At 38.2% G+C, this 15,205-nt stretch overlaps 1 protein-coding gene across 1 annotated transcript; it reads right to left on the bottom strand.

Annotated features, from left to right (window-relative positions):
* Nucleotides 1-8,067: 8,067 nt before the first annotated feature.
* LOC123543912 (uncharacterized) lies at nt 8,068-10,860 on the bottom strand. The gene is made up of 4 exons (XM_045329980.2): nt 10,711-10,860; nt 10,276-10,431; nt 9,699-9,858; nt 8,068-8,675 (listed from the first exon to the last, which is right to left on the bottom strand). Exons 1-4 carry the CDS (start codon nt 10,711-10,713, stop codon nt 8,590-8,592), a joined length of 405 nt encoding a protein of 134 aa, XP_045185915.1. The 5' UTR covers nt 10,714-10,860; the 3' UTR covers nt 8,068-8,589.
* Nucleotides 10,861-15,205: the final 4,345 nt, after the last annotated feature.

The following is a 15,205-nucleotide window of genomic DNA, read 5'->3' as shown; positions in this document are numbered from 1 at the left end:
CAAGTATTTTAATATGACGTAGCTGTAATATAAAATATACTCAACAAGGTCATTGCTTTCATCCAATACCATCAAAAAATACAAAGAAAATATTAAACAGGGAATGCCATGTTCCATAAACGCAGCCTCCCCAAAACGAAACCCACAGCACGCCGACGTGCACACTACAAACACACACACACACACACGCACACACACACACACACACACACACACACACACACACACACACTCGCATACAAAGCAAACACACGAGGACAAAACGAACAAAAAAGGAACACAGTGGGGCACCGCCTTAGAACGGTCAGTGGCAAAAACACCACTGGGGAGCTTAAACCGGTTTATGGTGCGCTCCCAACCTCACTCTTACCCCAACCATGTTCCAAAGACACGGGACTGTGTAAATAAAAGTAATCCCCACCAGGTGAATCTCTAACACACGTAATGGAAACAAAAAGGCATGGCATGTAAAACACAAAATTGCTCCTGTATAAACACACAAAAAGTAAACCTTAAGAACCAAAAACGCACACACTCAATACCCCCGCAATACCAGAAGACAGAGCAACAAGAGAAACACCTCCATGACAGTGGCGGGGGATAAAGCCGTCTTTCAGACTGCCTTGTTATATTAATAATCGATGGTTTATTATAACTATAATTAAGTTCACATTGTTGATCAAAGTACTGGTATACTTAAGTAGAGACCTAAACCCTGTTTTCACAAGGCTGTTTATAGAATGTAAGCTGTGTGTGGCAATTGGTCTGCTGATGTGTCAAGTGTTGTGTGCTGTGTGTTGTGTGCTTGTAACCTTCCGCTTTCAGCCTCCACCGCTGGCTAGCCTTCTGGTGAAAAAGGAGCCGAGTGCGTAAAAAACAAAGACAAATATCAAACAGGGAATGCCACGCACCAAAAACGCAGCCTTCTCAAAACGAAACCCCCAGTAAGTCTTCCCTGCCAGTACATAGCCTCTCTGCAGACAAGCCCTTTTGCAGTGCCTCCGAGTTGGCGCCACACGGTAACTGAGCACCTTGCGGCCTCAGGCAGAACTGCAGGGGACTCGGAGGAGGTCTGCCCCCAGACATGTGGGATGCCAGGCCCACCGGTGTGTGGACACGCCCTGATGCCTATGTACAGACCCCCAGCTATGGGACAAATAGCCCTTGTGTCCCCAGGATAGGGTTTTAACTCGGAACTAAGGGTGAGGTAACCCCGAAAGAAACCTAGAGTGTTGAAGACAGAGGTGCTGGGTCATTGGCACTCTCTTAACGAACCACAGCACCATGCAATATCGCTATGACTACGCAGCCATCCGGTATTCAACAATGTGGTGCTGTATCTCTGAGGTCCCTCCAGGGGGATTCAGTGCCAGGCTCTGAGCCTCGACAGAGTCCACCCACAGCTACTGGGTGTCCCTCCTTCAATCCACAACATGCAGAGAGAAGAAGGAGGAACAAACCAAGGATAAGAACCAACCCGCATCAACCTTTCAGGCTGATGCATTGGAATGCGGAGGGTGTCTTCAACAAGAAAGCTGAACTTGAGCATATCCTCCATGAGAAAGACACCAATGTCTGTTGCATTCAGGAAACTCACCTACAGCCAGAGAAATCCTTCAAAGTCAATGGATGCCAGTGTTTCCGCTGTGACAGAATTGGCAGACGAAAAGGAGGCATCATGACATTGGTCAGGAACAACATCAGCGCTGTCCAGACCAACACGCATATGGATGACTCCGAGTTCCAAGTTCTGAACCTCAGAAAGAACGAGTTCAGTTTGAAACTTGTGAACATATAGTCTCCAAGAGACAAAGCTCTGTCCCTTGACAAAGTTACAACTGATGAAACCAGGTTCATCATTGTAGGAGACTTTAACAGTCACTCACAAAGCTGGGGATATGACCACCTGGATAAACGTGGAGAGGAAGTGGAGACCTGGCAAGATGATAACAAACTAAACCTCATCAACAAGCCAGATGATCTCCCAACTTCTTACTCCAGAAGCTGGCGAACACCATCAAACCCTGATTTTGCTTTATGTACTGATGACATACATGGACATGTCAAGCGGGAAGTCAATGAACAACTAGGAGGTAGCGGCCATCGCCCTGTCCAACTTACTGTGGACCGTATAGCCTCTACTTTACCTAACATCCCCAGATGGAACTACAAGAAGGCCAGGTGACCTTTTACCAAAGTCTGAGTGATGAGCTCTGTAAAGACATTAGAGTGGAAGGTAGAGACATCAACCGGGTTGTCAAAGACTTCAACGCCAGTATACTTAAGGCTGCTTACAGCGCCATTACAAGGGGAGCAAGAAAGGACTATAAGCCCTACTGGAGTGATGAGTTGGAGAATCTACAGGCAAAGTTATCAGAAGCCAGGGAGGAAGCAGAAAACAATCCCTCACAAAAAAGTAACCTCTCTCTACAGCAAGCTAAGGCCAAATTCCTCAGGCACAAACGGGAAGCACAGAGGAAGAGCTGGAGAAACAAAACAGCCTCGCTCAACCTAGAGCGAGATGGCCAAAAGCTGTGAGATTGACGAGACAGCTGAACGATGAAGAAACAGGAAGAGGCTCGGTAACTTTGGAAGAGAATGGTGAACTGTTGACGGGTAAACAAGCGGCAAAGACTTGCCTCTAACTACAAAGATGTTTCCAACATCCCCATCAAAAGGGAACGGCAAAGGGAAGCCCGAAGTGAAAAAAGGGAAAGGCAGACAAGCCAAGTGACACCAGAATGCATGAAGCAGGGTCTTAAACTGCATGAGCTACAGACAGCTCTTAGGCAATTGAAGACAAAGGAGTCTCCTGGACCAGACGGAGTCACAAATGAAATGCTGACCCATCTGGGCACTGAAACAATTTGCAAACTCCTGGAAATTGTCAACTACAGCTGGACACAAGGAGTGCTTCCACAGATATGGAAAGAGGCAGTCATGATCCCCATCCAGAAGAAAGGGAAGGATCCAAAAAAGGCTGCAAGCTTCCGCCAAATCAGCCTAATTAGCTGTGGTTGAAAGACCATGAAGAGGATTGTGAATGCACGCCTAAAGTGGTACATGGAGACTAACAACCTATTCGCAACGCAACAAGCTGGCTTCAGACAATGCCGCTCCACTGAGGACCAGACAACTTATCTATCACAAGAGATAGAGGACGCCTTCCAAGAGCAGAAAGTCTTGCTTACAGCATGGATTGATCTGCAGAGGGCGTTTGACAAAGTCTGGACTGATGGACTCCTCGTCAAACTGATAAGGATTGGAGTAGGAGGTCACGTGCTGAGGTGGATTAAGTCATACCTCTACAATAGGAGAGCAAGAGCCAGTTTAGAACATGCCAGCAGTAGGAAGTTTCTGTTGCGTCATGGTGTCCCACAAGGCGGAGTCTTATCCCCTACACTCTTCTTGCTTTTCATCAATGATCTGGTGTCTGAACTACCGAAAGAATTTTTGAACTGTTTTGATACCTGTCTTCCGGCCTGTTTCGTCGGGCCCTTAAGGGTGTTTCTCTTGTTGCTCTGTCTTCTGCAAAGGCATTGGGAATATACGTTTTTGGTTCTTAAGGTTTGCTTTTTATATATTTATACAGGAGCATTTTTGTGTTTTACATGCCATGCCTTTTTGTTTCCATTACGTGTGTTAGAGATTCACCTGGCGGGGATTACTTTTATTTACACTGTCCCGTGTCTTTGGAACATGGTGGGGATAAGAGTGAGTTTGGGTGCGCACCATCAACCGGTTTAAGGTCCCCAGTGGTGTTTTGCCACTGACCGTTCCAAGGCGGTGCCCCACAGTGTTCCTTTATCTGTTCGTTTTGTCCTCGTGTGTTTGCTTTGTATGCGTGTGTGTGTGTGTTTGTAGTGTGCACGTCTGCGTGCTGTGGGTTTCGTTTTGGGGTGGCTGCATTTTTGGAACATGGCATTCCCTGTTTGATATTTTTTTTGTTTTTTAAGGCTGCTCTCGGCGCTGACGATCTGGTGTTATGGTGTAAGGAAAAACATGCCACTACAGCCACATACAGGATGCAAGAAGCCATCAACAAGCTTTCAGCTTGGGCTGAAGATTTCTGTGTATCGATCAATACAGAGAAATCGTCCGTCACATTATTCTCCCTGTCGTCAAAGCAGAGAGCGGGTAAAATCAAGATGGGAAATACTTCGCTGATTGAAGCAGACGAGGCAAAATACCTCGGAGTAACCTTTGACAAACGGCTAACCTGGAAGCCCCAAGGTGCTACAAAGTCTACACCAATCTCCTTCATGGAGAAGCTATCAGGCACACAACCGTTACAAGACAGAAGACATGCAAAGGTTCTGCTTCAAGCAGAGAGGTTCAGGTCTTTTCAAGACCATCCCATGAAAGCCAAGCTAGATGGCTACACAAAGAATCGGCTCAAACGTAGTAGCTTCGTACATTAGGCAAAGAAACTCAACCGAGAGTTCAAAACTGAGCTGAGCATACCAACCTAGGTAGTGAAGACATTATAAACCCACTAGCGAATGATCTGTCCTCAGTGACTGTGAGACTTGCTGTTCCTCGTCTTGACCGCAGGAAGCAAGAGGGTGAAGGCATTCGGAAGAGCCTCACACTTTCTATGATCAATGAAGACTATCCTCCGGAATCATGGACTCATGTCTATACAGACGGATCAGCCACATGCGCCGTCAAAGATGGAGGAGCAGGACTTTTCATTCAATACCCATCTGGCAAGAGAGAAACACTACATGCAGCTACAGAAAACACTGCAGCAATTACAAGGCAGAGACTGAAGCACTCATGAAGGCCGTCTCAATGGTTGAATAAAATCTGGAAAGTAGATCCTTCGGAAGCACCGAAAACAATGCAAACAGTGAAAATTGCAGACTCGGTTTGATTGAGTCTGTTCATGAGCAGTAATGGAAAATGCAACACTGCCCACGCCCCCTAGCACCGGCTTAAGCAGTATTCAATCTTCAGATCTAAATGAGTTGAAATCAATGATCCCGAAGGACCAGAAAATATAACAACACTGAAGACTCGGAAGAAGAAAGCTCCTCAGTCGTCTTTCTCACAGATGCACTGTCTGTCATGGAAGCTCTGATCAACAATAAAGCTCCGCAGCTAGCCAGGAGAATGCAGAGCCTGAGTATAACCTGCAAAGTAGCACTTCAGTGGATTCCATCCCATGTGGACTTGCAGGCAATGAAAAGGCAGACAAACTGGCTAAGCTAGGAGCTCAGTCAGAACAACCAACAGAACCTGTGAGTTACAAGGAGAAAGTCACCATCATCAAGATGGAGGAAGATACTTTTCATTTCCTTGATCGGTCTGAACAAGTGATGATGGTCAGGCTCCGCTCAGGGCACAACAAGCTCAATGCTCACATGTACAAGAAATACAGACTGACATCATCGCCAACTTGTCCATGTGGTGAAGAAGATCAGACTGCGGAGCATATACTTCAGAGATGTAAAAGGCATGACCAGAAGCGAGCTGCGACTTGGCTGATAGATACCTCAATCCACCAGAAACTGTATGGAGGCATTGAGGATCTGCGGCAAACCACACGTTTCATCGAGGCTACTGGTCTGACAGTTTAGTCGCGAACGACAAGAAGAAGAAGAATGTAAGTGAAAGCCGTTGGAATCCGCCAAAAGAGATAGAGAGAAGCACGGTCGGGAGTTTAATCCCGTATGGTCTTGACAAATGATTAATAAAATCTGAAAAGTAGATCACTCGGAAGCACCGAGAACAAGGCAAACAGTGAAAATTGCAGACCCGGTTTGATTGAGTCTGTTCATGAGCAGTTATGGAAAAAGCAAGATTGTCCACGTCCCCTAGCACCGGCGTAAGCAGTATAATCTTCAAATCTAAATGAGTTGAAACCAATGATTCCGAAGGATCAGAAAATATAACAACAGTGAGATGAAGTAGGGGCGACATTTTACGGCCGCCACACAGCGCTGGATGTTCAGTCTGAAATCATTCGTTCTCCTCCTCTGATTCATGTGGAATAGTGGCAGTAATTTGTAAAAACAGGTAGAACTGGACCATGTTCAGAATCCAGAAACAGTAGTTAGGTAAAGTGTTACATACATAAACAAAATACTGTTTTAAAACGGCGTTAATCCCAAAGCAAACAAAGAGGTAATTATGCATGTTTGTTCCATGCCTTGTGGTAAAAGGAAGGAAATGAAAAATTCAAAGACATCCAAGTTTAGTTTACTCAAAATATTTTACACAGGGTCTTTGTTTTCGAATCAAATAAATCTCATTCGTTATTTGTTCCGATTGTGAACTTAAATGCTGTTAATTACACATATTTCTAAAATCGGTAATGTCTACTTGAAATTTGTATCATTAGTTATAGTATCACTTACGATGTGTATTTAACATACTAAGTTCATTATACAGCTTTGGAAAAATATATTATATATCTATTCATCGGTAAAGAAAATGTTTTAGTGATATTTTAAGCGATATATTTTCATAAAGTAAAACAATGAATTTAACAGTCTATAATTTCGGTGTAAGAAATCAAGAGGAAAGTGCGCCCGACACAGTGTATTGTCTGATTCTGAAATTCTAATTATCTGCAATTTTCTTTTTCAGAGTAAAACGTTAAAACTGAGTTGGTTCACTTTTGCTTAGATCATAGAGAGACTTTGATGGAGTTTTCTCTCGACAACCAATCTTCTCCAAGTGCATTGAATATGCGTACGTGGTTGATTATGCCTGTTTTAATATACATTAATATACAATTTAAGGCGTATTTTTGTGTTTTACATATGATTCAGTCTGTTACCATTAAGTGCTCTCAAACCGGCTTAAATGTTATTGATGTACCGTTTACATTGGTTACTGACATACATTTATCCGGTGGTAGTTCTAAGGCTGTGTTTCTTTAAATTAAGCATTTATTTTTAGATCCTTTTATTTTAAAACAATTTCGTGCAAAAATACCTTTGGTATGAAAAGAGACATCTACTTTAGACATAAAAGTGTCAATATTTGAATAAGATAAATTTATTTTATCTGTGTAAAATCAGTTGACGGCTTTTAATTACGCGCATAAAATGAAATTTTTAATGTCAAAGTTGACCTCATGAAACTATAGTATTTTTTATTGTGGTTTTCAACCCAGGGGTCGTGGGTTCGAGTCCATTTGGGGTCAGGACCATGACTTCTCATATGACACCAGTACTGGTTTTTTCCAGGAAGCGGACTCAATAGTGGTTCAAGTAAGCTTAAAGCCTTAATTAGAATCGAGCTAAAATAAATAAGTATAAACTAAACTAACCATTAGATAACTTGCTATGTAAATTAAGAAATTAAAATGTGTACTTCCTAAGCATTTAGATTACATGGAATACGGCTAAATCAAAATGGGAAAATTTAAGGGGGCGTATATATAAACTCTGCATATGGACTCGAAAAAAAAATGGCCAGACACTCATTGTAAATGGAAGAAATACTTCTTAGAAATACACGAGCAAAATTACGAGAGGAACTTTTGATACTGATTCAGACGAAGTTGGCGAATAGACATCAATGCAGTTCATAAGAAAAAAGTCGTTTGAATGTATTTCTAGTTTTGGTCTGAGCGGCCCTTAAAGGGACAAAGCTGCATGAATTTTATAGAGGATTTGATATTTTGCTACAGACAAAATTTGATGAACATTCATCAAGTGGTTGATGAGAAGAAGTCGTTCAAAGGAATTTATATTGTCCCCATTTGAAGAAATTTAGAGCTACACAGTCCAATCTAGTGATTCATGAGAAAAAGCTGTTTAAAGGTTTTTCTTTTGTATAGCTCCAGAAGCTCCTAAAAGGAGTCAAGCAGAACCATACGGACCAATTTAAGCGAAAACATTGTCAGGATGTTACAGAACAAGTTTGGTGTAAGACCATTAGTTTCAAAGACGGAGATGTTTATGTAAATAGTTGACAACGGTCGCCGGGCGATAGAAGCAGTCCATCCACCTGTACTTATAGCTCTACCTGAACTGCAGTTCAGGTTAGCTAACTCTTGTAATATGTAAGAAAATTGTTTTTAGCAGGACGATATCGATAACAAAACCTTCATGAAATTTAAACTGTTTATTAGGCACTATATCATGTATATTTTAAGAGATCTTTAGTTTGATATTCTATTTTTGCAAGGTGTTTCATACATTTTACTGCATCTTTTGCTAATTGTACAGAGAATTAAATACAATACTAAAGGTGTTCCGTGTGTGCAATAGAAGAAGAAGGGAAAGAAACATGTTTATATTATGTATTGATTTAAAACGATAAGGGTCAAAACCCTAAACAGAAAATACAGTAGTATGTTTCCTACGTCACACTTATATCAAACTTGTTAAAATTAAAACATTTCAAAATTTCATAATGATACAAATCACACATTTTATATCAATGAATGAGTAAACGGTTTGTGGCTGAAACGTAAGCAATTAATAATATGACAGTTCATATCTTTTTACACTTGCACCTATTTCAGAACACGTGCTTTTACAGAAGACTCAAAACAATTTATTTGATTCAAGCACAGTCAATTGATTTAAAGTGAGTAAGGTTTTCTCTGGAAATAAACTCGAGGTGTGATTACTTGTCGGATTTGAAACAATCAGTTATGATCAGAGGTACCATCGTGTAGAACTCGTCCGGTTTTATAACGGAGTTTCCATCATCTGAAAGAAAAAAGCTCAAGATAACATTAAAAGCTCTATATGATAACATGGTGAGTGCGGTTAATAAACCTTAAAAGATTATTTAAAGTTTAGTTAGCAACAGTTATACGTTACTATCATGTAGATAGTGATAAATAGTTTGTGTATAAAAGTCTCCTTAATGTGTTTCTTCCGTTCTTGTTGTCTTTGTTTACCACACACACAAGCATACAAACGCATGCACGTACACGCGCATGCATGCATACATAACATAACATAACATTGTATAACATAACATAACATTTGCACCGAATGTGTCAACCTTTCGCAGGATCCAGTAATTCAATGCTTTGATTGTAAAATTTACCGACTGGTGCAAAGTAGAAAGTTTATTTCTTATCCAGATAATGTATTTTAGTTTACTGTACGGGTAAGTTATTATCTACCGAAGATGACTAATAATCGTTGTTAATAGGTATGTCTTGTTCACCTTGGTAGATTTAATATAATAATATTTACGATTTCTGTTCAGTGCAACTACTTCTACATGAATATAACCGGTTGCTTTTCACCAATTCATATTCACACCGATAGCATTTATTAACATATTGACGTACGTTGTTGGCAATGAATAATTTTTTTCTTTCAAATCATTATATATATACACTAACAAAATTCGGGTAATGAAAATTATATAATATCAGACTGATTTTATTTCATTAGCTATAGAACTATTTGAGCTGAAGTACCCTTTGTAATTTCTCGTATAGAAGAATCCTATTTAACGGACTTACATGAGTAGTCTAATAAAGATTGATTCAGTTGACCAAAACCTGAAAAGCCGGTACTGTTGTTCATATATGTAACTGCTGGTCTTAAAGTTAAAAGTTTGCAAGCACACACATTTCGACTATGTTTTTTCTTACTTTGCTACATTGAAATAAACGAATATGATTCATAAACTTAGTTCGTCAACACAAAATGATGCGTCTATTATTTGCTAAGTGACAAATTAGCTAATGATCGAAATATATCTTTACAAACCTGTCATCAGATTCAGATCTATGAAGAGAGCGTCAGTCTCCTCGTTGATACCGAGTAAAGCATTGAATTCTTCTTTAGTGATTGCCCCGTCCTCGTCGATGTCATATGTATTGAAACTACACGGATCAGCTCGTAGCATGATGCTATAATTAGCCCCGTTCTGAAATAAAAGATACACGTGTCAACAAAAATGCCCATACATAGATTACTTTTATGAACTAACTATCAACCTTTGTTCAGAAGATTTCTGTCTGCTCTTTATGAATATGTTGATATATGTAAGTGAACAACAACTGTACATGATTATATTGGTTCGTTAAACTTTTAAGGCACACCGAATACTTCTATGTCGTACGGAATGTTTCTGCTGAAATCGTGGAAGAATAACCAATGGCATTCCGCGAACCAGTCAGATGGTTTCTTCGCCTTTTCTAAGGAGATTTCGAATCCACCAGCAATATGCAAATGATTCAAAGCGATAGACTTTAAACTTTTGTATACATAAATCGCGTTTATAATAAATATTTTGCTGTTAGGAAGAACCTCCTAAAATCTCTTATATCAATAACTAATATACCTTCTGAACACTCCTTGTGTGTCTTTTGCCATGGGTGTTTGAGGAATGTATACGACAAGTAGCATCATCTTTACAAGAGTTTACATTATTTCGGTCACAGCCATCCGCGAGCCAAAAGCAAGCAAACGAAATAAGAGAAAGCACAATTTTGATTTCCTGAAATACAAAATCAGCAGGATGTGAATATCTAATTTTTTATATGAAAAAAAAATTATACAAAATATTTTCAATTGTCAATAATTAAGGCCTTGAAGTAACATACTATATAGTCCTGTAAACTAATCAGAACGTATTTGTGTGTGTTTTCGTTTTAGTTTTCTGTTGATTTACATCTCGAAACGGGAGCCAGTTAAAGTCAATAATTTTCATTGAAACATCTTATTACTCAAACGCGTGGTTATCTAATGAGAACCCAGGGTCTTTAGATTTTCTTACCATAATCCCGTTTATCGTTGTTACTACCTAGAAAATAAAATCCCTCATTTACAGGCGTAATGATATTGTATCTAATAAGATTGATTCCTTATATATATATAATGACTGAGCACGTGATTTGTCTTACTTAGAAATCAAGAGTCCCCTCTTCAACAAGGAATTTTTAAAGTTCATCCATTGTTTAATTGGCATGCATTGAAAAAGTGATCTCCTTATCCGCGTTGAATACTAAGTTCACCATGATGCACTTAAAGACCTACCATAATCTAATGTCCTATTTTTTCCCACATGAACTTCGTGAAAGTCGCTATAATGCAGTTATACTACCAATTGAAAAATGGACAATTCAGGTCTTCCCGAATAAAGATGTTTTTACAACTTCATATGTAAACTTATTCAGTCAGTCTCTTTTCAGTATAGTTTTATAAACATGAATAAGTGTGGTCTAAGTTCAACTTAGTACATCAAGAACTGTGCATTCTGCTACATAAATGTAATAAAATTTTGACATTAAACACATTGTCTTGGCCTAACATATGTGACAGTCAATTTGTAACTAGATTATTGTATTTCCTTTTTATGTGAATCGTGTATAATTACCATCATGGAGATACAAAAAGAATATAGTTATTCTGCGGCGCGTCTTTGTAGAGATAACGAAGAAGATGAATACATTTTATTGTTACATAAAAATACTAAAGAATTCAACTATGCAAAAAATGGAAAATTCATTTTGATTAATCTGTTTGTTTGATTGTTTGTTTTGAGATAAGAACTGTTTTTAACGGTATATCAGTGGGAATCTGGCGTCCATATTTGATCTTTGCAAGTAACTGTCAACATCACCATAAGAATTAGAGGTGTGGGGACCAATGATATTTATAAAATCGTCACGAAGAACATACGCTTCGCCGGTGTATCAAACTTACGGCCCTCCGATGTGTAGATATGCCCTCTCTCTACTAAAGCTAAATTGACTAGCAAGACTCTGCCTTTGAGAGTGGATGAAATGTGCCTTATGCTTCACAAAGTTTCTAAAGAAATACAATTTAAAGCATTGACACATCCTGGCAGTTTTTATCAAATCATTTTATCCATTTTTAATGTGTTTTTCTTTAATAGTTTTGCTAATCTTCAATATAACATTACTTTGCATTTACAACTCAAAGTACTTCTTATTATAAAGACTGTTTTTATTTTCGTTGTTTAAAATAGTTTTCTTGCAATCTCAACTTTTTATGCCTATCCGAGTGAACGTTGACCGAATGAAACATATTTGCTGGTAATTTTAGATCAATGTTAGTTTTGTTAACTATAACTACTTTTGACGTTTACACTTCCTGATTAAGAAAAATGTATGAGTCGTTTTTCTCAGAGTCTGATGTTTAGTGAATTCCTTTAAATAGCGCCCCATTAAAAATCCCCCCTATATATCACATGACGTGAATGGAAACGCGGTTCTATTTATAAATATCTTTCTTAGGATTCAGACTTGTGGTAACACTAACGTAAGAACAGCTCGGAATAGCAGTTTCAATTTTTGTGAATTTTTATTATATGCACAGCTATGAAATTTAAGTGATGACCATTAAGGAAAAGAAACCTTCGTCGAACCTTGCGTGATTAACTACAGAAGAGCATTAGCGCTAGGTGCGTTTTATTTATTAACTCGAAATTTCGAGATACTAACTGAAATTTCGGGTTACTAACTCGATATTTCGAGATACTTAACTCGAAATTTTGAGATACTAACTCGAAATTCCGATTAGTAACTCAAAATTTCGAGTACCTTAATTCGAAATTTCGAGATAGTATTAAATAAGTAGAAACTTCGAGTTACGTTACTCGAAATTTCGAGTTAATGACACGAAATTTCGACTTCGTATCTTGGCCCTTTATCCGCAAAATTTTAACGTCTCTCCGTCTGTCAAAGGCCAACAATGTAATGGACGGCTTTTGACTCTTCATCTATCTACACATCCATATATTGTACCCAACATGTGGCGACTTGAACATATACTACCATACATCAATGTATGACCTACCATAGCATCTAGAGCTACTCCAGATTTCAAACTGTATCCAGGATACATACCTTCATTTACATTTATAGTATGTTCAGGTGGTAGGGGCTCGAACTAGCTCGAAAACCTTCCAGATATGGTCAAAATAGTGAAATATTCTAAGTGCGAATACTTACCAGTCACCTTCTATGACCTCTCCTCAAAATTTAGATCAATACAGGTACCCGATCTTGGTTAGACTCATAACTACACGTTCATGTAGGGTATCTTTATATTTCATTGACATATGGGCTCAAACCAGGTCGAAAACCTTCCAGACTTAAACATGGTTTAGTGATATTTTTATGAGCAACCTCTGCCCGGTCATCTTAAATATATGACCCAGTAGGGCTACACGATGGATACACCTGGTACCTAACCTTGGCCAGGACCTATACATCAACGCAAACTATATATATATATATATATATATATATATATATATATCTCGAAAATTCGACTTAATAACTCGCAAATAGCAAATAAGTCAGTATCAAGAGCTAGCTGCCTAAACTTACAAAACAATGTCACTTATTGTCATCAAACAGATATTTTTGTCGTCCAAACATTCATTGTGTTATCCGCGTATTTGAAAATAGAATAAAATAATAACTTATTATATATTGTCTTCCAAATACTAAAGGATTCTTAAATCAGCCGTAAATAACTTTTGAATGCTCTTCAATAGTTTGCAAGAACTTTATGAAAAGCCTGTCATTATAATATTAAATTTAATCTCTTTTTATTTTATTTTACATGGTATACTTTACAGTATGTACGATATAAGGTCCTAAATTTTATATTCTATATTTTGCAAGATTTTTTTTATATTTGTTAAACTTTTGCTACTTCATTTGCTTACTGTACAGAGAGTAATACTCTAGAACAGGTACATCTGTTGCAGAAGCAATAAAATATCCAAGAAATATTAGGTAAAAAGATCATAAAACAAACAGAAAAATTGTATCAGTTTAGTTTCTTCTTCGTTTATAGAATATCACTCAATTATAATGAACTTGTGGCAGTTGAAAATCTTGAGAATTTCTAAACAATTATCTATTTGACGCTTATGAGAGTAATATAAAAGTCACAGAGTAAAAAATGTTAGTAAGTATTTCTAAATCAATCACATGTTTTCTGGCAATGAATTAGACGATGGCTATATAATAGAATAGAATGGCACATTAAGGCTTATTTTTCAATGGCAACCATGCTGTGTGATGTTGTATTTGATACAAACGCAGCTAGTGTTATTGTGTATTATTGTAATGTCTTCTTTTCATCTTAAACAAAGATTCTTTCACTTTCACTTTTCAGAATCGAAACATTCAATTATCATCAGAGGTGCCTGTGTGTAGAATTCATCTGGTTTTTAACTTTGTCATCTGAAAGAATAAAGTAAAGAAATAAGATAAAAGCTCTATGTGATTATGCTACGGGTAAGGTTTCTAAGCAAGATTAAATTATCAGCAGTCATGTACATATCTTTTGTGTATTATAATTTATAAAGCTATACAAATAAAACTAAAATAGTGAAATGAAATATTTATCAACGTTTTCTCTAATGCATTGAGAAAGCTGCGAGAGAGAATACTTAGTCTAAATGTGGTTTACAATAACTTATGAATTGAGCCGCGCCATGAATCCAGACCAGCCTTCGCGAGACTGCGCGGATGCGCAGGCTGGTCTGGATCCATGCTGGTCGCAAATGCACTATCATATAATGTTGGTTTTCTCATGGCGCGGATCAATTCATCTGTGATAATATATGTTCTATTATACTGGACCAAACTGATGACATAATCATTGACAGTCAATACAATACTGCTATTGTTCATCTTGGTTATGGTCTGTACTTTCTATAGATTTTACCAACTGTAATATCACCAGTTTTTAGGAGTGTTTTGGAGGCCGTAAAATGTAATCCTGTCTTCGTTAGCATCTTCTACTTCCTCTAAATATCAATAAGAAATGTTTGTAGAGAATGAATCTATAAAGTTTCAATTGTCAGATGCTTGTTTTATTGATCGACAATCTATAATATTGTTACAAACCTGTCTATATGTTGATGCCCGAAAAAAGATCATAGATCAACTCGTTATTACCGAGCAAAAAATAGAATTCGCCCTGTGTGATTACACCACCCCCGTCCTTGTCGTATTGAAACTACACGGATCAGCTACAAGCGTGATGCTGTAATGAAGCACACTCTGAAATAAAAGAGACACGTTTCTGCAAATACAATGTCCACACTGGTGGGTACTTGTATATGTAAATAACTGGTTATTCATTTTGAAAACTTAACCTAGTTTACAGCATAAACATAATTTTTATGTTAAATATACTTGGGTTAAGCTTCACAGACAAAATTTTTGCCATACGTCGACATTCTAACAGTTAAACGAAAGTCACTGACCTTGGAGACTTTCTCA

This window comes from Mercenaria mercenaria, chromosome 1 (assembly GCF_021730395.1).
Source record: "Mercenaria mercenaria strain notata chromosome 1, MADL_Memer_1, whole genome shotgun sequence".
Lineage (NCBI taxonomy): Eukaryota > Metazoa > Mollusca > Bivalvia > Venerida > Veneridae > Mercenaria > Mercenaria mercenaria.
This window is presented reverse-complemented; position numbering and strand designations above follow the sequence as displayed.